The sequence below is a fragment of the Atractosteus spatula genome, chromosome 7 (genome assembly GCF_055471065.1).
Source record: "Atractosteus spatula isolate fAtrSpa1 chromosome 7, fAtrSpa1.hap1, whole genome shotgun sequence".
In the NCBI taxonomy this organism is placed as follows: Eukaryota; Metazoa; Chordata; class Actinopteri; order Semionotiformes; family Lepisosteidae; genus Atractosteus; species Atractosteus spatula.
The window spans coordinates 45,591,690-45,619,257 of record NC_142712.1 but is presented as its reverse complement, the minus strand read 5'-3'; the positions used below and the strand labels follow the sequence as shown (position 1 = coordinate 45,619,257).

At 38.8% G+C, this 27,568-nt stretch overlaps 1 protein-coding gene across 1 annotated transcript in view; it reads left to right on the top strand.

Annotated features, from left to right (window-relative positions):
* Nucleotides 1-27,568, top strand: part of adamtsl3 (ADAMTS like 3) — a 161,431-nt gene that overhangs the window by 75,921 nt on the left and 57,942 nt on the right. Inside the window, exons 4-7 of the mRNA XM_088922233.1 lie at nt 7,391-7,518; nt 14,318-14,363; nt 16,382-16,618; nt 25,389-25,515. Coding sequence (XP_088778359.1) covers nt 7,391-7,518; nt 14,318-14,363; nt 16,382-16,618; nt 25,389-25,515 — 538 coding nt within the window. The remainder of the gene's footprint in view (nt 1-7,390; nt 7,519-14,317; nt 14,364-16,381; nt 16,619-25,388; nt 25,516-27,568) is intronic.

The window sequence follows — 27,568 nt, the reverse complement described above, 5'->3', positions numbered from 1 at the left end:
GGCTGCTGTAGCCATTAAAGACTGCAAGCTTTTTCTACTCGAAATAGTATGGCTATAGGTAGTGGACAAAAAATAGACATACTGATGTTAACTCATTTAAAAGCACAATGGGTCATCACATGCAGCCAATATGGCCTGTAGCACTGTGGCATATAGTCTATCAGCATCTGTAATTCGACAGCAGGGATGCGGCACCATTCTTCCATGAGGCAGTCGGTCAGTTCATGCCTGGCTGGAGGAGGTGTGAATTGCTGTGTCAGGCAGAATTCTAGAATTTCCCATAAATAATTGATTGGGTACAGACCTGGTGACTGAGAAGGCTGTGACTTGTGGATAACACCAGCATCACATTCATCACACCACTGGGCAGCCATGTGCTCTGTGGATGAGGGCGTTGTCATACTGGAAGACATGCCTCCCAGCTGGAATGAAATGCTGCACCATAGGGTGACAGTGATCATTTAAGTAACAATAAGTAATGATTAGCATGAACCTTGTTTTCTAAGGACAGTAGTGCACGCAAACAACGCCAGGAACCACCACCACCGTTGTTCACCACTGAAACCTTCACTGTTGGAATCAAACACACAGGCCTGTAGAGTTGGCACCACTTGTGAACTCATCTGTCTGTTGAGAACATGCTGAAGAATGACTTATCTAACCATATAAAGTTTCTCCACCTGCTCGGTAGTCCATTGCCTTCAGGTTGTTTGTTGCAAGACTGGAGTTACAAACATGCATTGTCAAGTTCAATGAGCAGTTTATGCACTGCAACCTGACTTTAGTATCCTGCTTTTTGTAGTTCTTGATGGACCATTTTAGAATAAACTGTCTGTTCCTGCCCCCAAATTAAAATTTGAATCAAGTAATCTGCTCATCTATTTTGTCTTGCATTTCAAATGAATACGAAGATATCATGATCCTGGAGCTTTACTGTCTTGAGGATGTCTTTCCCTTGGAATTCCATGCTGACATCACCTTATACACTGGTGCTCATCAAATATCAGCAAGTTCAACTGTTCTGGATACTGAAACATCTACCTTATAATCAGTACTTCTCCTACACCCCCAACAATCATACCTCTTTAAAAGCAACAGATATCCGTCTGCAGCCATGCTAGCCATAATTATAGACAGCCATGTTAAGTTACCATGGTGGCAAGTATAAGTATCTTAAGACATTTTTAGTCACTTATGTTAAAGCTTTTTGGCAACAGGGGGTGTATAGGCACAACTGATTTGATTTTATGTCATTTGTTCTCCAGAGTTTGGGATTTAGCATTTTGGTGTGCTTCTATGGCTTAACCCTAGCATTTACATTAACCTGTGCGGGTCATTTGAGAACTCCTTTGATGAAGCATTATAATTAGAATAGACCCATGTAGTAAAAGGTGATAAGATTATGCCCATTATTTACTGAACACTAGACAGGAACAAGACCGTTGGCATAAGACTGCTGATGACCCTGATTCAAACTTATTGTGTGTCATTATTCCTTCTATGATAGATCAGTGCTCCTTGCTTCTGGGATCTGTGGTGCACTAGGGATCACAGCTAATTCCGACATAAGGTATGATCTACCTATATTAATCAAAAACTCTGACACATAGTATTATTTAAACAGATGAAACTATTTAAAGAATAAGCAGCTACTCTATAGACTACACACATTACAACATTACATTTTACCTAAGAGAGAAAGAAAATGTATGTACCATCCCAAATGAATTGAATTTAGTTTTATGTGAGTGAGAATGCTATTAAAACAGTTTTTATTATATATCATAAATAAACCTTTGATTGGAAAAATGTATGTTCTTAAGATAAGTAATAAGAATGATGATATATGATATTTAAATATATTCATATATTTTACTTAATATTTCTTCCTGATCAAAATGATAGGTTTTCAATTTTGCCAGGTTGGGAATGTGAGCTGGAAAGTTTTCCAGTGATTCAAACATGCATGTCATACTTTTTGAGCCACGTCTTAGGAAATCTGCAGGAAAAGTAAACAGCTGATGCTACAAGTTTTACTTCAGAGAACTTCAGTCATGAGGCAGCTAAAGTGGTTTTGACTTCTGCTTGATCTCTAGTGACTAGAATTACAGAGCTGTTTGGCAGAACCTTTCAGGCCTGACTGAATTCACCTGAAATGCTTCCAGATTTCTAGGTAAAAAAATACGTCTTTTGAAAACAACTGTGATTTTAGGATGATATATATACTTCCTTTAAGACAGTGTACCTCACAACATACTGTATGTAATGATGTACTGTATGTCTGGCCAATAAAAACGTGAAGACCACAAAGGACATGTCGCAGTGATATACTGAGCTACGTGCTGTATACACATCAGTGGAATTTGGATATTGCAGCCAAAAATGGTTACAATAGATTCCTTTCATACCAGTGTTAATACCATCGAGTGTAAGCTCCTGCCTATTCAAATATGGGAGAAGAAGTATTATTCTATTAAGAGCCTGCTCTAAAATTATTTATTCATCCAGAATTGCTAGTTTCTGTTTAGTCTATAATAGCTATAAGCCGGCATTCCAGAATAATACCATGAACTACTTTATGCATATAGGGATGAGATAGATAGATAGAGATATCCAATCTAGTTTATTATTTTTCTTGCAAAGGTTCCCTGCTTTGAAGTTTCTTTTCCTATTCTATGGTTTGGAGTCAGAGGACATGGAGCAGATAGAGTTGCACAGGCTGTGCAATGTACAGAGCTCCTGCAGAGCTAAGCAGGGAGAACAGAAGAGAGGAAGTAAAAGGAAATCCAGCGAAGCTGATGACATATTCTGGGATGTAGGCAGCTGAAAACAATTTGACTACGTTAACAAAAGGCAGCACATTGATGACAAGTTAAAAAAAACAAGAATGTATCTTGTTGTTGCTTTTCACTGAAGCCTGTTCTGTGAAAATACACAATAGTTTTTCCTTCTTGAAGTGTATTGAAGCTGGTCATGCTAAAATGAAAGTGTGGTATAGCATAATAAAATCAGAGCACAACACCAGGCGGTATGGTGCAGTGGAGTAAAATCAGAGTACCGCACCAGTCGGTATGGTGCAGTAGAGTAAAATCAGAGTAAAGCTTGAATCTGTGTGGTAGAACATATTGCAAACAGTAGGGGGCCAGGGCAAAGTAAATCTACCAGCAATCCATCCTCAGGCTGCCACCTCTGCAGGATAGTTAAACAAGAACATAGATGCGACTCACTTTATCATGCATGCATGGTCCTTTTGCTTTTTCCAGGGAACACTCACGTGTGCATGCAGAACATACAGTACAGTATCAGGTTTAAGAAGAGGCTATTGCTGCTAAGTGCATAGACTATGAATTGGAGGTTATGGCCATTTTTGAGAAAACTGCAGAAAAGGTGTTTGCTCATACTTTTAGTCTCCTGAAAAGGAGCACCATAGGGATGTGCATCACATTTTTGCTTCTGGCGCCAGACTGGGGTTGCTGACATCATTTACCTTAGGAGCCAACTTTCCTATTATTGGTGAGGCAGTGCCAGGAAAATACACTCCCTGCTTGGCTTTTAGGTAAGAACAAGATATATCAGACAGAGATTAGATTGGTGCAGGAAAGCCTTTGGACTCAATATTGCATGTGGCATGCATGGTTGCTCATAGGTTTTTGGGACTCCTGAGCATAAAACCACTTATTTTTAAGATGAACCTTACCGGATATCGGTGCTTCTTTGCTCAGACACAGTGCGGGGCTGGAAAGATAGCAGGACACTAACAGATCTCTGGAGCACCCTGTCGTTGAGCAAACGGTAACAACAGAGTAGACATCTGGCAGGAGCTGGTAATAATTTAAGCAGTAGAGGCAGTTCTTTTAGTTCAGTCTTGTCTTGATTGTTAGTTCGACAGTTTTCCCGGATACCTGAAAAACAGTGTTGGGATTCCGTGGGTCCTGGACTGGACATCTAACGGCTGCATTATTATTAGTATTATTCATCCATCCATTCTCTAACACTAAATCCGATTCAGGATGGCGGGGGAGCTGGAAATCAGTGGGTGCAGAGAGGATACACCCTGGATGGGACACTCCATTGTAGGGTTCACAGCAGGGCTAAATAATAATAATAATAATAATAATAATAATAATACAAGAATTGCCCAAAGCAAAGAAAAAACAGAGAAATACATCTCAGACTTGCTTTTGCCTTTTTTTCTTGTGTCTTGTTGAAATAAGAAAATCAGTCAAAATCTATGATAAAAGCAATAGATTGGGTGTGTAAAACAATCAGGAGCATATACAAAACTTAACCCTTTTCAAAACATTAAAGAAAAGGGATTCCCAGATCCTATGGGATTGCTCCACAGTGCCTATCCTATAGAAATCATGGGTGCTCACTGCTCTTACTTTGTTAGTCTGAATTTTGCCTCTGAACAGCCAAAGAGTGCTAGTTCAGCTTCTGAGGGTATATTCTTCCCCAAATACTTTTGAGGATCAAAAATATTTCTACCCAAAAAAATGTACATACTGTACCTTGGGACACAGCCAGAAGAGGAGTGTGAGAGAGCCATCAGATGACCTGCACCTGTCACATAAATATCCTCCGATGTACTTACATATGTTGAATGTAGTTTTGGAGTAATGAAGTCAATGTTTGGGGAATTTTGAATTTTGTTCAAATGTTAAATAATACAGTCTTTTTGTATGCAATTATTTGTTGTCTTATGACATAGATTGTTATTATCAAGATAATTATCTCTTCAATTGGAAAATGATTAGGTGTGAAAAACAGAGGGAAAAAACGACACGTAGTGAGGATCTGTCTCCCCTAAGGTTTTATTGAGACTTACAGGGCAGTGTAAAGGAGTGGTTAAGGCATTATTCTCTTAATTTAAGGGTTGAGGTTCAAATCCCCTTTTAGGACACAGATGTTGTATTGTAGAGCGAAGGTACTTTACTCCAACTGCTCCAGTCCATGCAGGAGGATTAATAGGTACCCAGATCACTTAGGGTAACTCCACTACAGAACAGGGTGGCATCCTAGTTTAAACTCCCAGTCCCCTTGTCTTTAAAGAAATAGAATAACTTCCAACCTGGTGCATTGCAGTGCTCAAGTATGTGCTTTTTTATTGACATTAACTCAGACACAAAGTCAGTGTTTTGAGTGCAGAATTTTCCACATTAGGTGTCTTTACACTCATAGGAACAAGCTACAACCTAACACAAAAATGAGCTTGTTCCGATCTGTGACTGTTATGGACACATTTTAATGATTTTTCTGTGACAAAAATAATTCCTAGCATGCAAGACCCTGTTTAGCTTTTTAGTGATACAATCTTGAAGTGACATAAAGCCTGATAATCCGTCTGTTGTGTCCATTCATGGCCTTTTCTTAGGGTGTTTCCAGAAGTGTCTGTTTTGGCTTCATAGGGAAGATATTTGGAAAGGTTGGCAAAAGGAAAGAGGTCCAGACAAGGAAATATAAAGATACAGCTACATGAAACAAGGTCCAAATTAAATACAATGAACATTCCAGACCATATAAAGGAGAAAATAAGCTTCAAACCTCTGCCTCAGCCTGTGTGTTTAAGCATTCAAGTTCAAAATATATTTTTAATAATCTTAGAATTTACCGCTCATTACACTCTTCAGTTTTAATGAACTTTTTAGACATTTTGATAGTTTTCTAAGAGTAAGCACTGTCTTTTTAGGATAGTTTCATCTTCTTGAGATTGATGTCTGCTATAAGACATAAGAAAGTTAAAAATTAGAGGAGGCTGTACTGCCCATGTACTGTAGGTCGTTTGGTTGTTAGTAGCTATTTGATGTAAGGATCTTATCCAGCTGTTTCTGACAAAACAGATCCTAGATCATTAGAGCCAGTATTTATTGACTCCTATTTCTGTGAGCCTTACCTGTAATGAGTTAAAAATACTCATTCTGCACTCCTGAGAATGTTTGACATTTCCTACTAGTACTGCTTCATTCTCCCAAAGGATGATGTAATAACATAGGTGAGGAATGAAAAATAAATAAAAATCTCTTTTTCCAGGCCAGACATGTACCACAGCTTAACTGAACAGAGAACCAATGGTGCAGTATGGAATTTCAGGATATTGAGCTAAAAGACTTTTCACATCAGGCCATTCAGCCCTCAGAAAACTAAATTTGGTGTTCTATTAACTTTCATGAGAAAATTTAGAAAGCTTATTTTGTCCAATAATTTAAAATGTTTGTAGACAAGTACAGTTCCTGATCACCTTATAATGTTCAGAATATAACTTCAAATAAGTTGCTGCTGTATGATTTGTTTTACAATATCATCACTAGGGATAGTCTTCATTTAGAGTCAGTTTTGCATACTGCCTTTAAAAGATCTTTAAAAACTTCAGAATCCTTTGCCTTTTTATAATGCTTTTTAAATGTAAGCAGATATGTTAGATGAAATAATAGTGTCAAAGAAACAATATAAAATTTCTTTTTGTAAAAGGCATATTAACACAATTATATACAGACATAGTCTAATTTTGCTTCCTTGGTTTTGGGGGAGGAGTCCACTGAATTCCGGCTCTCCATGAGCTGGGTTGATTTGTACAGAATTGCTCGAGGTTAATGGTGTTGGCTGTGTTTTTAATTTTCTGAATCTCAATGACCGTTGGCATCAGCTCTGCTACTCTGCCCTGACAGGGGAATGGAAGGTTGCCAAAGCCATTTCATTCAAGGTGGAACAGATGCTGTCACGGTGCTTTTTCTTTCACTCTGTTGCTAACGGCGTGTGACAGTAATTACCGATGCACAAGACGAATATTAAGAATATGGGGAATTATGTGTAATAAACATGCCAGAGCCAAACAATGAATAACGTCACATTGGGCAGAACATGAAGACATTCCAGGAGAACTATTAAAGCATTCCATGGAGCAGAGAGCTCTATTTTAGGCCTGTCACACACACAGACATAATGGCGGAGGACAGTCTGGTATGGCAAGTGCATGTGCTCTGTGTTTGAGTGACTTGCTAAATAGAGTGCCTATTACAGTACATGCATTAACAAACTGGCAGTGATTATGTTAAGTAATTGCATTTAAAAAAGGAACCAGAAAAGGAGTCTTGTTAGATGTTACTGCAGTGTTGTAATTAGACCACAGCGTGCAGCACTATTAACAGGCATACTGTATACTGTCCAACATTGCTCTAACACAAAAGCATGCAGAACAGTGTTTCAGGAAATAAAGGCATAGATAAATGTAGCTTCATAACTATTGGAATTCAGTTTTCACCTCTTTAGCACAGTGCTTGAGAAAACAGTTCAGCACATTCACCGAGTGAGTGAACACTTTAACCATTCTACAGATCCACTGTACGTTGCTTTCTCTTTAATGCAGTGTGATTTCTGTTCCGCCCCATTGCAGACGTCCAGGATCACCCGCTCGGACGAGGAACGGGACACGGGCTGGGACGCGTGGGGATCCTGGAGCGACTGCTCTCGAACCTGTGGCGGCGGAGCATCCTACTCGCTGCGGAGATGTCTGAATGGCGGGTCAGTGGAGGCTCTTTGTGGCTTAGAAGATGCTGTACTGTATTATACTCTTACAGATGTGATTAGGTCCTCTTAGTCAACGCTAATACTTCCTCTTAATTCTTAACAGGCCTTTTTGTGGGTGGAGCAAACTGGCATTGCAAGGTTGTCCTAAGCCCATAAGTAAAGCTGTCAAACACTTGCTTGTGATCTTTGTGCCACTGTCTATTCAGGGACCTTTTCATCCTGGAGTTCTGTACATCCTGACAAATTAAAATTTTAACACAACTTAATCACAATAGAATAGAGGAGAGAGATGACTTTTGAGAAGAGCTCCATGTCTTACTGAGCCTGGAATCTCATTCATATGTTCCTGATGGATCCTGGTGAGCCAGCTTCCAAAATATGGCTACATAGTTTGTTCCAAGTTATTCCACGCTACTTTGTGTGCAGAAGCACCTCCTACCTTCACCACTCCTGCTCTTGCTCAATTACTGACACAGCAAGATCACATGCAGCAGGAATGGGAACATGTGAAACTCTAAAACATGGAAAAGCGGTTGAACTTAATTAATCCAGTAACTGCTGAGGCTCACTGTTGGCTGCCTTCTGTTTCGTTTGTTTATTAAGGTCAGGGCTATGGTTGCAGAGGTTAAGTACCTCTTGAGAATCAGCTTTTATATCAGAGTAAATGAAAACATGATGTATATTTTCATCACACTGGGTGTCATTATGAAAGTATGTCAGTTGTGGGTACAATGTGTTTTTTTAAAGAAAATCACAAGTTTTGTAGGCAAGCTGTACATATTACAGTGTTGTTTTTCCATGTGAAACTGTGACATTGCGGAGAAGGTTTTAGTGTAAGAACACCAGCTGTTTTATCTTTTAGGACTTAGGGTGGGTCATTTGCACAGTCTTTCATTCTAGATTAGAAAAAATATTCTGCAGAGCAGAGAGGAGTGAGTTGGGCGTTGTCTTCATATTTTACTGCACTGGCACCCTAAAGGAAAATACATAGGCGATTCTGCTAAAATTCCAAAAACTCTTTTGAAGAGGGGTCTACAGTACAACAATTATACAGATCACATACATTTATATTTGAAAGGAAACAAAACCTCCCATGATATGCTTCATTGTCTTTGAATGTTGAATTCTTCGGCAACATGATTAATTGAAAACAGGCACAACATTCATAGAATGGCATGCATACTTCTTTGTCTTCTTTCCATGGTATTTATGTGCTTATTTTATTCATTTACTGTATTCATTTATTTGGTCATTCCCATATAAATGAATAAATGTAGCTGGAGTATTTACTTGCATTTCTTGTCTGATTTTTATCTGTGTAACACATAATTTGCTACATTTTCCCAGTGATAGAATTTTAATCACAGCATCATACATATAATCAAAACCAGTCAAAGCCTGTGAACAATCAAATTGCAGTCAGACTCAAAATGACCAAGTTGTAATAATGACAGTCTGATTACATACTGTACATAGTTTGAATTCTGAAAAGATACAGTATGTGACAGGAGCTGTCTTTCTGTCTTTTGCTTGGATGAGCCCTTGACTTAGAGTCTATAAATGGACTGGAGATTTAGAGTTCATGACCCATCAACCAGTCAAATGACCGAAACAGTTCTGGTCCCTTTTTGCACAGACAGCAGAGGCCAGCTGGGACTCATTCCAGAGAAACATTCAGAGAACCAGTCAGAATGGTCAGTCCGGTCAGTCAGACATCTGGTCTGCTAGAGAACCTGTCACTTCAGTCAGTCAGGGAACCAGTCAGTCCAGTCAGTTTGACAACTGGTCAGTCCAGTCAGTCAGACAACTTGTTATCCAAAGAGCCTGTCACTCCAGTCAGTCAGAGAACCAGTCAATCCTGTCAGACAAGCGGTCAGTCCAATCAGCCAGACAACTGGTCAGCCAGAGGGTCTGACACTCCACTCAGCCAGAGCACTAGTCAGTCCAGTCACTCAGACAACCAGTCAGCCAGAGAATCAGTACCATTGGTTTGAGAACCAGTCAGTCCAGTCAGTTAGACTCCTTTCAGACAGGCAAGACACACATAGGGGTCAGAGCTGGGGACTGATAATGTCATCATGTCATCTTCATCACAGTTGATCTGTGCTGAGTCAGAAACATTCACACTGTCATTACAAGTTTACAGACACTGTAAACATTGCTTGTTCACAGACTAAAGCACTTATTCAGGTGAAGTCCTGTAGAAAAGACAATGTATCTGGTTTTATGGTGGAGTAAACACATATGTAAATAGTAAAGGTCTGAAAGGAAAAAGAGGAAATAGGCTTTGTTCAAATTTGATTTCTTCTGCAGTTTGTATAATAAAGGGTCTTGAGATAAAATTCACATAATGTCTCAGTTCAGTTTTTCTTGGAACCTAGTCCTGTGTGCCTATTGCCTTGTCTTTTCTGGATTTGTGTCGAAGTTTCTTTGGCTCCTGTGAGCTTTAATTCTTCTGAAGTGAATAGCCCTCCATCAAGAAGATAATTCAGCAAACAAAAACCATGCTCATCATGTCACTATTTTAGTCAGATAAGCTATGCCCCTAAGCCAGTCATTTTTTAAGTCTTTCCTTAAGTGAGTCATACTGTAAGTGGGCAACAAAACTTTGAGCTCAAGATAAGAGGGGCATAATAGTGATCACATTGTATTTCACGGTTCCTGTTGATGTTCCTTAGTGTGGATGAAAATTCTATAATAATATACAGAAATAAACATTTTTGTAATAAATGTTAGAATATAAACTTTGTTTATTTGTAACTGGTCAAATTTGCTATAACATTTGCAAAATTAGTCCAAAGCCTTTGGAAATCCAGTTTACCTTCCATTTCGAATCTGGATTTCTCCAAACTAAAATGATCTATTATTGTCTTAATCCAAAGTGCAAACAAAGGATGATCCATATTTTTCAAGTGTACCAAGATAGGCTAACACTAAAAAAGTAAAATTAATTTTAATTTAATAGATGCCAATCTGCAATCAGAAAAGTCACCAATTAAATGAGACTTCATTTGTAAGAGACTGTGAGGTAATGAGAGGTGGCTTTGTGAGAAAGCCACCATCATGCCTCAAAACTCAAGGCCTGTAGTGTGGCCTTGAGCCAAGAAGCCTTTTAATTGGAAAACTGGAAGGAAATTTCACGTGAAGGAAATGAGCTTTCAGGATAGGCTCTGTGCGGAACTAGTCACGCCTCTGGGCTTATTATAAGACCAGCTGGGAGGAAAAGGGTTCTAGTCTTTGCTTGTGTTCCAATCTGGAAAAAGGAGAGTGAGAGCTCATTAGCAACAAATTGAGTTGTTAAAGCTCGGTGAGCTAGAGAGAAATTACAGTTTCAGAAAGTGGGGACTTGGTTGGCAAGGTAGTAGTGTACCTTCTCTTCACAGGCATGAGAGAGGAGTCTAGAGGGCACAGGCTGAGTCTGTCAGTAGGCTGAGTCCATCAGATGGCAGATGGGCGGTCTTGGAGAGTGTGAAGTTAGAGAAAATGAACCAGCTGCTGCTGCGTCAGGGACAAAAGTGTTTGTTACAGAGAGGCCAAACAGAATCTGGCCAAACAGGATCAGTCGAGATAGCTGGTGATCTGAAACGTTACTCATTGTGGAAGATCATCTTGTGCTTACCCAGGAGTATACTTCAAGCACAAGGTGAGAGGGGCATAGGGGCATATTTGTAAGAACATTTTCAATTAAGTGTTGCATTAAAGGGACTTTAGTGACAATTGTGAATGGTTAATCTGATTGAATACACTAGTGCCTGATTAGAGAAATTTAAGGAATTTGCAATATGGAGTTAATAAGCTTGAATATTTCAGTGCCTGGTGATTTAATGAAGACTGAGAGTCAAGAGTCAGCGTGAAGATCTAGTGACTTGTGTGAGTAGTATGAAGTGAAGAGAAACCTGGGAGGAGAAGGACTGTGCAGCTTTCCTTGAAAGGGAAACAATGTGAAAGAGCGAGGATCAAACAGGCATCTGAAGAACAGGAACAGACTAGTTGAAATGGAAACGTTTAAGGTGACATGCTGGCAGTGTGGGGCTGTGGTGCCATGTGTGCCAGTGATTGTATTTTGGTTGGTTTTTTTCTTAGAGTCAAAAGAAGGAGATAATTCTGGCATTATTTCTGATTTCTCTGTTATTGGATGTCTGAGAGATTACATTGCTTTACTGTCACACCAACCGGGCAATGTGCTACAAACTAAGATACTGTGGCATTACATGGGGCGTGTTCAGTGAGGAGGCGGAGCCCTTGTCTAAGGGTGGCACGTTGCCTTGACACCCACAGCTGGGGTGGTTAATTTTGGATTAGAACTGTGGGAGCCATTTAAGAACACACTGAACACTTCCCCGGAGACCAGCTAGCACGACGTAGTCCTGAGTTAGTTGCAGCTGAGAGAAGACGAATTCAGGGTTGCAACGAACAGACCCCTGCAAGGAGAGAATATTACAGCGACAGTCCAGGAGGGGATTGTGAAGAAAGAGTGTAAAGCCGTCTTTTTTTCCCTCTTCTGTCCCGCCGTGTATCCTCAGAGGGACAGGCTGAGTTTTAAGCCTCGATCTCTTTTTACCCCAGTCTGGACCCCGCTAAAGAGGGAAAGTCTAGTCTGGATCCTGCTGTTCCCAGCAGAGAATTTTTCCCCAGGTTGGACCCCGCTAAATAGGGACAGTACAGCCTGGATGCCCCTGTTCCATGAGGTGTATTTTTCTTTTTCTTTTTCTCCTTTTTTTTGTTTCTCTCTTTTTGCTGACCTCACACTGGTGCTTCTGCCCCCTCAGACGAGGCGTTGGCATTTACCTGTATTTCCCATGGCTCCTCCCAAAAACCTCCATTGTTACACTGTAAATGTTCATTTTAACCAAATAACATAAAAGCAGTATAGACCTGAAACTAGAGGAAACAAGCAGTTAAGAATCATTGAAGGTTAACTTGAAGAATAAAAAGTTAACAGTCGTTGCAGGCTCTAGACTACCTAATGCAGACATGGGTGGAAATGTGATGTATGTATAGTGTACTCCATATTTTTTCTTACCTGGTGAAATGGGAACACAATACACGCCATTGTATAATATCTTGAATAAAATTAAAAATGTTATACTGTAATGATATTGAACTGTACAAAGTCACATTTGTCCTTACTGAATTCCAGAAAAGATGGCTCACTTTTATTCACACCTCAAAGTATTTCCTTAAAAAATCCTAAATAAACAAATCTGCAATTATACTCTGCTTTTACATTCTGGTTTGGAATCACATTAACACATTCCAGATGAGCAAACATAGAAATAGTGTCAATAGAATTACAAAGAGAGTGGTAATATAAACATGGATTGATATAGGGAAAACAATCTTCTGTGGGAGGAAGAGACGTGGACAAAATCATGGTAGTGTTTAACACAATTTAACATTAAGAAGTTCAAAGTGATTCACACTGGTATTAGGAAAATGCACGCAAATGGGATGGGGTGTTTGTTAGTTTTTTCAGTGTCCTCATCAACAAATGTGGGGAAGTCAAAATAAAACAGAATGCTTGAATCTACAGAAAAATGTGTGGAAAATGTAGTTATGCTTAATCTATACAATGAGTAACCATGACCTCAGTTAGAACTCTGTCATAAAAAATAATATTATAGATAGATTTCTAAGAAGAGCGGCAGAAAGGATTCTTGGTCTCAGGGAATTGTTATATGCAGACAGGTTAAGGGTGCTGAATCTCTTTATTCTAGAATAGAAACAATTGAGAAGACATTTCATTCATGTATATCAGAACCTAAGGGGTATACTGTAGGTAATGTTAAAACAGGGAACTATTTCTCATTCAGTAGCAAAACAGGAACAAAGGGTCAGGAACGCAAAGGGAATTCATTTTAGACAGCAAATACAAAACCTTCTTTACAGAAAGTTGTGGGAATTCTGGGTGTGGGAATCAGATTGTGGGGACCAGGCTTCCCTGCTGAGACCCTGAAATTCAGTGTTTTTTTAAGAAACAGCTGGACATAATTTTAGGTTCATTCAGCTACCGAACTACTAAGTGAGCAAGATGGACCAATTGGCCCCTCTCATTTCTAGCCATTTTTATGTTCTTAAAGGAAAGCGTGTATGTACTGTATTACTGTAAGTATCCCTATAGGAGTCCCTTTATGTGTTTGTCTAAATAAATGGAACATATACTGGATCTTTTCCAATCATGCATTTTACCGGGGCTGTAATCAACACAGCACAGGAACTGAAACAATCGGACTTAAGGTCCATTTACCGATATAGTTATTTTAGTTGATTTGACAATACCAGAGATCTCCAGCTGTCTCTTTTCTGTTTGCTGGTTTTAGCTCAGTAGGTGGTTAAGTTTGTGTTCAGTCTCATTAAGCTCAAAGCAGGTGAAGTCCAGTTCAGGGCTGACAGGTGAAACAGTGCCTAACGTTATTAGATATGAAATGACTGTCAGGATTTATTTGTCAGGGTTTATCTTTGTCTGGAAAAACATGTTCAGTTACAAAATATAATCTTTTGTGAATAGACTTTGACAAAAAGGACTATGCTTAAATGTGTTTATTATTTAAAAATATATCTTATTGATTTAGGGAATCCCGTTTGCTGGTGTATTTTTATGCTACTCTGTATCTACAGTAATACGGTATGTTACAGTTTTCATTTCACCTGGAATTGCAGGTTCAAATTCTTAACAAACAAGATGCAGGACTCAATCAAGGATGCAACATTCTGTTATGTCTTGTTCTTTATCTTTGACAGGATTTAACTGAATCTCTCAAAATAAGAATGAATGTTCTTCTTCTTTTCACAGGAGCTGTGAAGGTAAAAATATCAGGTACAGAACATGCAGCAACATGGTAAGTCAAGTCCAGATGTTCTTAAGACATTACAATTGATTATTATGGAACAGGTTTGAGTCAGATGTGATGTTTCCTCGTGGGTAAAACTACATATTTAATACCAGATCCTACTGGCTTTACCATTCATCTCTGTGGAGAATGGTGATATAAACATAGATTGATATAGAGAAAATAATCTTCTCTGGGAGGAAAAAGACTGTCTTGAAATTGTTTAGAGAACCTCTGAGAATTCTAACCACAGAAAATATGGAATAGTCATCTAGAGGGAAAATACGTCTTCCTATTTGACCTCTCTTACAATGGATAACTTTCTACTGATGTTGCGTAACCTCAGGCACATTCAGTATGTTTGTGGTTTAACATATGACCTCTGAAGATTAAAAACTGTGAGTTTAGGACCCTCACAGGTAGTTTACCATTACAGCTCTGAGTTTTTATTAGGCAGAAGATCTTTACGTGATACAGCAGGAATGTTCTGAACTGTCATTCATAATTTTACTGATTACCATATGGTAAAGCAACATCTTTTATTTTCTTTTTTTGTACAGAGATAGGAAGGTGGCCTGCAAATGTAATCTCCATTGTATAATCGATCTTCACAAAGCTTGTATTGAAGAGGTCTACCATAATAATCATGCCATTTTAATCAGAAGAAGTGTTATTTTTACCATTGAAGTGGTTTCATCTGGATCTGTTATAGACTAGCAATGATTTCAATCACGTCTAGTGGGAAGTGGTCCCAGCATAATATTTATGACATTTCAGTTGAGAAGATGAACTAGAAGATTTAGGGCAAGGAGCAGAGGTTTGTCTGGGTTTATAACTGGCAGTGAAGGAGTTTGCGTTGCGGCTTAGCTGATTTTATGGCAGGCCGTTTGCTATTTTTAAAACAATTTTGAGTCATAAATGAGAATGTGTCCCTGAGCAGGAGACTAACTGTACTAAAGTCAAAGAAAAAATCAAATTCAGCACTGATCCGTACTCATTTAAACAACAGTGAGGGCATTAACAGCAGAAGAGAAAGCGGGCTCTATGTAGACTATTAGGATGATCAGACCAGATGTCCTGCCGAGAAACATTGTCATATGGCACACATACAGAGAAGGGCCTCCCATGCAATTTACAGAGCACTAACAGAAGGATCTGGACAACATATAAAGCTGTTAAGAACTGACAGGAGGCATTTTATTATGTTTTTTTTTCTCTCACGTCCTTATATGCTCTTAAGCTAAAAACGGGAAATAGTATTATCTTAAGTGAAAGTTGCTTTGAAATCCATCTTCTACATCTAAACATGGAGTGTTTGAACAGTAAATTCTCTCAGTTCGATTTTTTTCTTAGTTGCGTTACTATTATTTGGTGCTGATGATAATACTACTACTAATAGGTATTGTAAAGAAAAAATAACCTGCAATGCTCTTGATGAAATGTATTTGCTTTAGAGTAAAAAAATCACTCATTTATTTGATTAATGCTTTTATCCAAAGTGACTGACATTCACACCCGTTTATACAGTAGTGTGTTTTTCCCACAAGAAATTTGGGATTGGGAAGTACCTTGCTCCAAGTATCTCACTTGGGATTTGAATGCATAACCATCCAGTAATGAGTTCAGGATCCTATGCACTGCTGCACAGTGCCACCCTTAATTAAACAGGAACAGAAGAAAGTTTACAAACAAAAGAAGATAATTTGGACCACCTGACCCATTTGGTAGAAAGCAGCTTATTTTTTGTATGACCTGGTATCAAAAAATTCCTTTTATTATTTATTCAAATATGTGAGAATAAAATCAATCATGGTGCATTCTTGCAACCTCAGCTGGTATTCCTGCATGTGCAATCACCTACAATTTGAAAAAAAATAATATTACAATCACTCTTGCAGGACAGACACGTTTCCTAAAACTGTATCTTCTGTTTGAGTCTGTGACCATGTTGTCAAAGTTGTTTAACATTGTCTTTGTGCACTATAGTGTATGTGGGCGTCTTACTAATTGCTGCATGTCCTTTTCAGGAATGCCCAGAAGAGTCTGGAGACTTCAGGGCTCAGCAGTGCTCTGCACATAATGATATAAAATACCAGGGCAGCACATATGAGTGGATCCCAGTGTCCAATGACCCCACTTCCCCTTGTGCCCTGAAGTGCCAAGCCAAAGGGAAGAACTTTGTGGTGGAGTTGGCGCCCAAAGTGCTGGATGGCACACGCTGCAAAACCGACTCCCTGGACATGTGCATCAATGGCATCTGCCAGGTAACTGCAGATCGAATGAATGAACGCTTCTTGGGCAGAGGGAGTGTAGAGTGGAGTGGACATTAGGGCTCCTGTCGCCATAGGGTCCTGGATTCCAGCCTGCTGTATGGGCTGACATTGTAGTCTTCAGCACAGTGATTTAACCAGATTGCTACAGGTGTATATTGAGCTATAATACTGGAATGATGCTAGCGGCCCAACTCTGGTGAGTGCTGTGTTGTCAGCTCGCATGATGCTACAGAACCCAAGCACAGCAGTATGATCCTTTTAGGCTCATGAAGGACTCCATTCGTCCATTCACACATCTTTCCTTTCATCCATCTATTCATCCTTAGATCACATCACATTGACTGCTTCCTCCGCTGTGGATGGAGATGACAGTCCATCACTGGGAACACACAAACACTCAAACAAGGGCCAATTTTCCCAGAAGCCAATGAACCTACCAGTATATCTTTGGACTGTAATAGGAAACCAGAGAACCTGGAAGAAAGCCACATGAACATGGGGAGAACATACAATCTCTATGCAGATAGCACCCTAGGTCCAGAATTGACCCCAGGTTCCCAGTGCTGAGAGGCAGCGATGCCAACCACTGTGCCACCGTGTTGCCCGTCTATCCTTCACCATGGTCACAGACCATTAATCAATCCCATTTTAAAGTGTCCGTGTTGTAAAATTGTTGTAAAGTGGTACCAGATCCCTCTTATGTCCTCTTCTTGTCTTGTCTTGAAAGTCTTGAAATCATCTAAGAGAACCTGTTGTGAATTGTCTCTCTTCAGATTATACATTTGAAAAAAAGGCTTAGCTAAAGCTACATGGATTTGACATGGAGACATAAAAATGTATTTTTTCAATCAGGGGAACATTTGTGTTTCCTCACAGAGGGAGATTGATATACAATATCATAGCAGATTGGATTTTAAAGAGTGAGTTTCTACTACACAAATGGAAAAAGGTCTGTATAATTTAATAGACATACGTGTACCTATTTATTTTCATAATGTGCTGCTGATTCATATGAAACCTTTGAAAGGCCTATTTCTGGCATGGCGGTTAAAGTGCTGTGTGGTAGATGCAGTGCAGAATACATTGCACTGGGAATACAAGGGTGTGTTCATTGTAGAGCAGTCCTGGACCTAATCCATTTCGAGAGGGGTTGTACAAGTGCACAGCAGCTTTTCCAATAGTCTTGTTAGATTTCAAAGAACATGTGACACAGAAAAGACAATGTCCATGTCGATAATGACACTGTACATCTGACGCTTACCACTCATTTGGGTGATCTTCTTTTATGTCTTTTCATGCTTGTTTTATTTTTACATTTCTTTACTATTTGAAGTGATTTTAACCTATTGTGCTTTCATTCAACCTGGTGGTCACAGCACTTTTACTACAGGTTATTTTGCCAGGTAATTTATTCTTGTTCTTGTTCTTATTGTCGATTCTAGCTTTTTGTTCCCCTAGCTTACAGAAAGGTGTTAAAGTCCTGCAAGGTATCGTCATAGTCAACCCAGAGGACCTTAATCTAAGAGGAAATTAAATTAAGACTGAAATCAGGAAGTACCTCTTTACATGCAGGCTAGAGGGAGCTCTGGAACAGCCTGGCTAGTCAACAAAATGAGCAAGATCGGCCCAATGGCCTCCATCCTTTTCTAACCATTTTTAAGTTCTTAGGTTTCCTCAAGGGAAAGTCTTAAAAAAGTTTTATGGTCTGTTTTAGCTCCCAGTGTTTAGAGGCATAGTTTCCTCAATATAAATTAGCAGTGTTATAAAGTAACTTCTCAGAAGCATGAGCTTCCTCACTCAGTCAGTCTTTGTTACAGCAGCTGAATTCTTTGATGTCTAAGTAAACTGGCCGGTGTCCACTATAGTAACTTTTTATATGGTTACGTGCAGAGTCAAACATCAGTCAGTAATTGGGAAGCCCCAACATGAAACATAAATGAGTAGGTAATGAAATATAATAAAATGACAATGTGTTTCAAGCCAGTTTAATCTTAAATGAGATGATTCATCCAGATTTTGTTTTAAAGTTATTGCTCAAAGCAATAGCAAAATGACAGATTCCTTCATGTTTATGCTGAAAATTGTTTCTTATTTAATTTTTTTATCCATGCAATAATATTAGTGCCTGTCTTCATTAATAGTATAAGAGCAGAAGATGTGAATAGTGAAAGACATGGCAGAGCTTGGACTATAGGCTGCTGTGTTTTGGTATAATAGATTTAAAGTTTCAGTCTCTCACAGTGGGGAGGCGCGAACATTCTTGCAGAAACCTTTAGGAAATCAATCTAAACCTTCCTTAAATGTGAGCTGTTGTAGCTTGAAACTCTGTATAGTCATAGTGATAGAATCCCATCTTTTGCTGCATTTGCTAAAAACATCATACCACTGACTGTATCTCCTTAAACAGCAGATTGCCTTTTTTGGAGAAGACTAACCCTTTGCTCTGCTAGGTCACACATCAGAATGATGACCTCTCTGCACAGCCACAAGTGACCCTAGTCCAGACAATTTGCTGGTTGACAGCTTGCTTAACATCTGATCCCTGGGGTTTGGGATTAATGACTGTCGTTGTGTGACTAGCAAAGATAGCCTACAAAGTTCTTGAGTGCAAGTTATTTATAGCAGATACCCACATTAAACTGGCTTGCAATGCACCACTGTTAAAGAAGAATGCAAGCCAGTGGCTGAGAGGAATTCTGCCCTAATCCAGAATGAGGCAGTGTCAATTTTCCATTTAAAATTAACACTGCTTTCTACATGCAAAGAGCCAGAGTTATGTTTTTTAATTAGAAACAAAGTTGCGACATGGAAAAGGCTTTAATACAAAAAGATAGATTTCCAAAGCATTGTGTAAACTGGTGACCATGTGGTGGGTGCTTGTTTCTAATGGAATCTGTGGGCAAACAACAATGGTGTGAGTGGTTAGTGTTGGCATTTCCTCTTGCTTAGAAAGGTTTTATTGAAGTTATTTTAATCCCAGTATTTTTTTAAGTTGCCCTTTTCAGTTGGGAGTGCTGCATATCATAAAATATCAGGGGGTTTTTTCAACACAGGAACCAGATATTAAGGCATGCTAATGTTAACAAAAAATCAGTTTTCTTTCACAGACTTTACTATTTTTTACTGTTTTTATCCTTTAAAATTATGTTTCTAATTGCTACTTAGAAAAGCAACTAGAAAGGCACATTAATCACAAATTAACACATAATATTATGTGCCATTGATCCCTTTTAAAAGAACAATGTGCTCTTGCTTCCCTGAGTCATGGAATGGCTACATTTATCTATCATCTGCCCCAGGTCCTATTTTTAATCTTATTGCTTTGCTTAAATGTGGTAAAACAAGCTGCAACAAACTTCAAATCATCCTATCAAAATTCATGATTCTTGAGAAATGATCTTGAGGTACATTCTGTACTGAGATTAAACATCAAAATGTATAAACTATACAATCCTTACGAGAGTCACAAGGTCTCATTAGGACAGCGCTCACCCTGGTTTCTGTAGTGTTAAGATGACTAGAGAGTAAGTGACTCCCCCCCTGTATGGGACACCAGTCCATCACAGAGATTCCCCCAAGCAATCCTCTTCCCTAGTTATACAGCTGGGTGGACTGGAGCCACTGAGGTAAAATATATCACTCAAGGTACAACAGCAGTGTCTGCAGCAGGAACTTAATATCACAACCTGCCATGACTCCAAACATCGTGCTGCCCTAAACACCACGATCTTAGAATACAATAATAAAAGTTTTTGGATCTCTCTTGATATACAGTACGTTGATCTTTGTAAAACACTGGAGAGAAAATTACCTTAAATAATACCTTGTGCTACTGTGTACTCATGAATATGTTTGTTTCTTTCCCATGCTTTTATACAGTAAGAGGGAATTTATTCTGAAGTCAGCATTCAAGCTCTGAACATTCAACAAATGCCAGCTTTTGTGATGTAAATGACAGTGATGACTGTTGGTCAAATAACATTGTTTGTAGTGAGAAATAGTCACTTCTACTGGATCTATGGTGACCTCACTATCTCAATAGAAGTGATTTCAAACCAGATCTTAGGAATGACTGTAGGAATACAAGCTAATTAACTTCACGTTGTCGTAATGATAATATATAGTTTTCTAAGATTTATAGTTTATGAACAGCAGAGCAAGTCAGCAGTTTTACAACCAGTAAATGACAAGTCCTCGGTATACAAAGGGAAAAAACATAGTGTGAAGTTGCTGTATTTGATAAGGCAGTAGATGTATTGCTTGTTTTCAGCACTTACCATTTTGGGGTGACAACAGGGTGACAACAGTAGTGCCCCCTAGAAAATTGCTAGTCAGTTGCACTAGAGGGGCTACTGGATCTTCTGTGTTACACATTAAAGTTGAATGATACTCATTACATACAGTATGTTCTGTGCAAACAGTAACATGAAACCTCCATATGAAAAGACAGTCTGTCTCTGTAAAGGAATTGAAGATTCAGTTTGCCTACTGTTTGTGCAAGAGTCTTTGCTCAGTTTTTTTTCTATACAAAAATCCTCCTCTCTCATTAGCTCCTGGACTTAGATGGTAATGACTTGACAGGGGTTGGAAACAGCAGAGAACTTTACCGAATGACTTCTGATAAAGTCCAGGTCCTCCAGCAACTCAGGGATACGTTGTGTTTAATAACAGGAGCGAAGCCGAAGACTCTTTATAAGAGTGACTTTGAAGTTGAACAGACCAGAGGTAATTAGGTACCTGCTTCATTAAATCAAGTGCATTTTTAAGCCAGTTCAGTGATAGTTTGGAACTGTTAGATTGCTGATTAACACTTTGTTAGAAAGGTTTTTTTATTTTGTCTGCATTTGAAAGACAATGGTACTGGGTTGTATCATTTAACATTCGCCCTTTCACATAAATTCAGAAACCATGATGAAGCACAGAGGTGATTCATCATGGTTTCTGAATTTTTACAGATAAGATGTCAGGTAGTATCTGGCCTGACTGATGCAGAAGGCTTGCCGCTGATTAATTTGCATGATTTAATCGAAAAATAAGTTACGCTTTGCTTTCAGACTTCAAGCAGACCACAGAGTGCTTGTCAAGACTCAGAATGAATTGTGTGGTTTTACATTTACAAAAGGCATTCATCTTTGGTAGAAAGATTTTATAATTACCATATGACCTATCATAAAGTTTTACATTACAGTGCAGAACAGATCAATTTTACATTGATATTGAGGCTCATTGTACCCCTTTGAATATGTAGATAATGGATTATACTACATTATTACTTCGTATCATTAAAATAAGCAATAACTGTAATAACATTCATTTAATTAATTTTTTACTGTACATCAGTTTGTACTAGGAGTGAATATTTTGCATTGTTTCAGCTGCCGGTAAATGACACCGGAAGGTATATCTTCTTTTTTTGTTCTTTCCCCCTGGTTTACATTGTAGAATAGTGTCTGTGAGAATCAAAATCAACCATATAACAACTAGGAGTTATACAGATAACCAACAAAACTAATACATACATTTTTACTGTTTTCAGATGTTTACGTTTACATCCTGTTTGTGACTGATGAATTTCAGTTCAAATCAGTTTCCATTTTAAAATTATTAAAAATACAGTAAGTCTTTAAATGGTTTGGTTTAAAGTGAATTTTTTCATACCCCCAGCGAAAACCAGCTGTATGCTGCCTTGATGTGGCTTAATGGGAAAGTTGAATTTATAACACAAGCCAATTAGTCATGTTAGTCATCAAGAGAAACTGGAAGAGTGCTTTGGCAGTTACATACAGTATGTCTGTAATGTCAGTAGCAGACTACAGCAGTATTCGGTGCTGGTCGCATTCTGTTAGGTAAAAAAAGAGAAACATTCCTCCTGTTTGCCATTAATGAATGTTAGGATCAATCTGTATTGTAATTTCAAAGCTTTGTGTAAAAGTGGATTAAGGGAAAACAGTTTAAAAAAAAGTTCAGTCCTAAGATAAAATTACCTAGTTCTACTATTTAAGAATATATACTGTAGTACCCATAGAAAGTCTACAACCCTTTCCAAAGATTCAGCTTTTGTGGCCTAACAGTCCAAGACACACTAAATCTAATTATTTTACATTTAATTACACATTGTAGCATACTACTGTACCTCCAAGTGAAAAACAAATTCTTAAGCAATCTGAAAAGTACAATAATTATAAATGAAAACCTAGAAAACTGCTTAACCATTGTGAGTGTTGTGGTCATAACAGGATGAGCAGGGCAGACCAGACTTGCCTTTGCCCAGCAATATTCTCCAGCTCCTTCTGGGGGATTTACACACGTTCACAGGTCAGCTAAGAGATATAACCCCTCAAACATGTCCTGTGTCTGCCCCAGGTGGGAAGTGCCCTAGGGGCATCCTCACCAGATGAAGAAACCACCTCAACTGGCTTCTCTCAATACAGAGGAAAAGTGACTCTACTCCAAGGTCCTCCCAGATGTCCTAGCATCTCACTGTGTCATGGAGAGTAAGGCCAGCAGCACTACGGAGAACCTAATTTCTGCCGCTTATACCCACAATCTCATTCTTTTGGTCACTACACAAAGCTTTTGGCCAGAAGTCAGGATTGGCTTGTAGATTGATCTGAAAACCAATTCCTTTGTCGAAAAACTCAGCTCCATTACTGCAGCCTTTGCACCAATCCAGTAGTCAATTTCACAATCCCCTCTATCCTCACTCATGAACAAGACTACATGGTACTTAAACTCCACTTGGGGCACCCGTGCCCCCCCTCATCTGGGGATGCCAAATGCAGAGATGCACTGGATACAATCCAAACCTCAGATGCGTCTTGATATCCTGACCATTAAGATCACAAACTGGAGGGATGACAAGACCTTTTGCAAATTCCATAACAGACCTTTAATGGGCTCGACTTAACACCGAGAAGACACAAATTTCGCTCCATAAATATAGGACCAGATAAGATGTAGCTCTGGCCTCAGTATCCCATACCCCGGCAGCATCTCACACATGATACCCTGGGGTACATGGTTGTAAACCTTCTCCAAGTCCATTAAATGTAAGTAAGATAGGAGTGGCAAACTCCCTTACCCCTCAAATAATGGGCAAAGCGCTGCTCTACTATTCCAGGCCAGGATGGAATTTGGAGCCTTAGTTTGGCTGTCAGGCAGAATGGAACAAGTAAAGATTTATTCCATGCTGAAAAGAGAAGAAAGGAAACACAACGTTTTGGCTTTGGGGTCTTCTTTGGGTGCAAGGAAGTTAAAATTGGGAAGGAAGTTTACCTTTTAACATGACAGCGAAGGTAAGCACACAGTGGAATTGCTAAAGAACAAAAAGTGTAAGAGTCTTTGAGTGGCCCAGTCAGAGTCCGGACCTCCATCAATGGTCCCCTCACAATATGACTGAGCTTGAACAGTTCTGTAATGCGGAATGGCTAATATTGCCAAGTCTAGGTGTGCTACATTGGTATAGACCAATCCAAAGAGAATTGTGGTTGCATTTTAGGTTTTCATTAGTAAATAGTTTTCAGAATATTTCAGCATTTGTTTTTTAATTGGAGGTTTTGTGTTACAATGTGTAAATAAAGGTTAAATATATTCTGATTTAATGCATTTTGATTTCAGGCTGTTAGGCCACAAAATGTGTTACTTTGGGAAGGCTGTGTAGACTTTCTATAGGCAGTGTAGTCAAATGGGAAATAAGAATACACCTGCAGACAAAACACAGTATAAGCTTTATGAATTTTTTACTGTGCACTGCAGTAACAGTCATTTTTTTCATAATTGATGTGTTAAACCAGGAGGTATTAGGTTTTTGAAGAACCATGCTAACCTTCTTTGTAAAAAAACAACCTGTAAAAGTTCTTTAGAAGACATGAAATAAAGGTTTGCTAGGTGTTTACATACCAGAACCTGGCCTTTGGAAAAGATGAGTTCTCCGAAGCGCACCCAGTTCAGCTCTCTGGCTAAGACTATGGAGTAACTTTTCTCCCAGGGAAGAGTGCCAGATTCTAGCCTTGATTGAAAGGGATAGAGACTGAAGTGGGTATGAGTGTCTAGTCAGTGCGGTTTGGAGATCAAGCACATGAAAGACTGTAAGTTGATCTCTGAGAGACATGGTCAACACATTAGTATGGTGCCTCCATAGGGTAGGAAGCTTGGGAATTATTAAAGACTAAAGCAGAGTGTTTATAGGATCAGATCTTAGCCTGGTGGCAGGTTATTCAATTCCTATCCTGTCAGTAAGGGATAAGACAGCCTTGCGGTCAGTTAGCCTTGAGATTTCTTGATAAGACTGAGAGGATACATGACTTAAGACTTTGACAGTGTCTGGTTGCAGGCATTACTGTGACATGCTCAAATACTGATGACACAAAGACTGCTTGTAATATCAATGCATATCAATGCTTGATAATTAAAAAAAATCTCTCTTTATACAGTATGTCTCTCTTGGAAAATGATATAAAAAGAGAACTATGAATTTTCCTTAATGTGTAATTCTCTTTTCATAAAACCAATCCTCCCATGACTGAGAGTTTTGCATAGGAACACAGTCCAAGGACCTCATGTTGGCTTCACTCTTGATAGATGGAGGTGCAAATAAGGAAAGCTGGCTGTAATGTGACAGAATGAGGCCAGCCTCTTACAAAAAGAGAATGGGTACAAGAAGAAGACGAATCTAAGTTGAATAACCCTTAAAAAAATAAACAAAATTCCCGAGTCCCGAGTTTGCGTGCCCTCCTCCTGACTGTCCTGTTGTTGTTGGCAGGCGGTGGGATGTGACCGGCAACTCGGGAGCAACGCCAAGGAAGACAACTGCGGTGTCTGCGCAGGAGACGGCTCGACGTGCCGGCTCGTCAGGGGACAGACCGTGTCGCACGTCTCTCCGGAAGAATGTAGGTACACAAAGAGTTCGCAGCTGCTGTACAAATATATGCGGTCTTGCACAAACAGCTCCAAGGCCCACTTGCTGCATTTTGGCACCTGCTTCACCCTCTTTGTTTTCCGTTTTCTCTGGCTTTCTAGCCAGACTATAGCAGTATAATATTTTTGTTATGGCCTACTTCCTAACGTTTATTTATGAACATCGTGTTATGTGTTTTCCGTTAGGCTTGCCCATTTCACAGACTTAGGCAGGCAACACGCATTTTTAAAATGAATGCTTGTTTTTCTCGTGAGTTTGATAATAACAACTTTATTTGAATAAAAACTCATAATCCCTTTTTTGGCTGACATTATTTTTATTTTGCAACTGTAATAAAAACATTCTAGTTTAATTGGAGTTGGTTAAAAAACATTAAACATTGAAACACAATGACAAGGTTTCGCTGCATGTTTTTTTTTATTTGATTAAAAATAGAAGCCTTTCCAGTTTTTCTATTAGCAGCACATGGGGTTGTGTGGAGTTTCTAAACATTTTTCTGTCTGAGCTTGAATAAGTGAATTGGAAGCTGTGTGTGTGTGTGGCCTTCTCTCATTTTCCTCGGCCGTGTGAAAGTCATACTGTACATTTCAGGCGCAGTGTTCATCAGTTGTGGTACCTAGCCTAGTATTTACTGTACATCATCGAAGGTACTTTTTCACAAAGGTACAGTGTTAAACTGTGAAGCTATTAGCTCTTTCTGGTGATTTCAATGTTCCCTGCACCAATTGCACCAATTTGCACTAAATTTAATTTTGTTTGTTACTAATATGTTAACCAATGCAAATGATGACAACTAAAGTAAACATTATTCATCAGTACACTTTATTTCATTCTTCTTTGGACTTTTCTATTATTTTGTACTACAGGCTGACTTAACTTGAGTTATAAATGCCGAGACATGCATTGTCCTTCTCTGCTGTGACACTCTGAAGAAAAGTCTGGCTTTATACAGAATCACCCATATAGATTCTGCCTCCAACCTCTGTTTGATATGCCTGGCTGTCAGATCATTATTTCTATAACATCTTTAGAAGCTGGAAACATTTTTATAATTGCAGTCCAATTACTATTACTAATGCATGTGGTGAATTTACAATATTGCTTTAAAATGAACCATATTAAGGTCATTAACTATAATTACTGATCAAAGATGTCTAAGGTCTTTGTAACACAGTAAAAAGACTGTTTAAAGGAAACCTAAAAAATGTATCCACCACACCTCATTTTATTTTGACTTGTGTCATGGCATGTCTTTTTTTAAATAAAAAGAATTTGCAGTTTGGAAAAATGCATCCCTGTGTGCAGTAAATTTTGGAAAGAGTTAATTGACCTTTTAAAATGACTTAAAGGAGAATTTAATAAAGAAGACCTCTAAATAATAAAAAATAGTCCTAAATCATAACTCTGTACTGGATTGTTTTCTTCTTTTTTATCAGTGGTTTGGAGCTCTTTTGTACTTTAGCAAAAAAATGTTTAGCAAAGCAAATAAAGTTTTATATTGTTTCTTGGGATGTGTTTTGGGTGTTCAACATTGCCTGCCAATTGCGTTAAAATATTTATTCCCACAAAATTCCTGGTGAAGAAAGCAATAAGAATCACTGAAACACCACAGAACTGGCAGCTTTTCAATGGCAATGCACATACTGTTTTTCACAGATTCACGCTCTTTCTTTTAAAACTCTATTTAACCAAATCTTGAAGTAATTCTATCCAAGCAGGTTATGGTTTTACTAATAAAGACAGTCTCCCTAATAATTCACCTTAGCCTAAGATGACATACAGGCTTCCTTAGAGATCAATAGCAGAACTTGCGTGGTCTTTCTGAATATAACTCTTGTAACCAGATACTCTGCTTTTTCCAGCCTGTTATGTTTTGGAAGGGAATCTCATTTCTGTGTTGCCTTTTGCCTCCTTATACATGTTGCACTCTGAGGAAAACTAATGAGATTCTGGCAGCAAATATGCAGCAGTTTCATTTGAACTACAGTATGTGGGGATGCTGAAAATGCTTTCAGAATAACAAA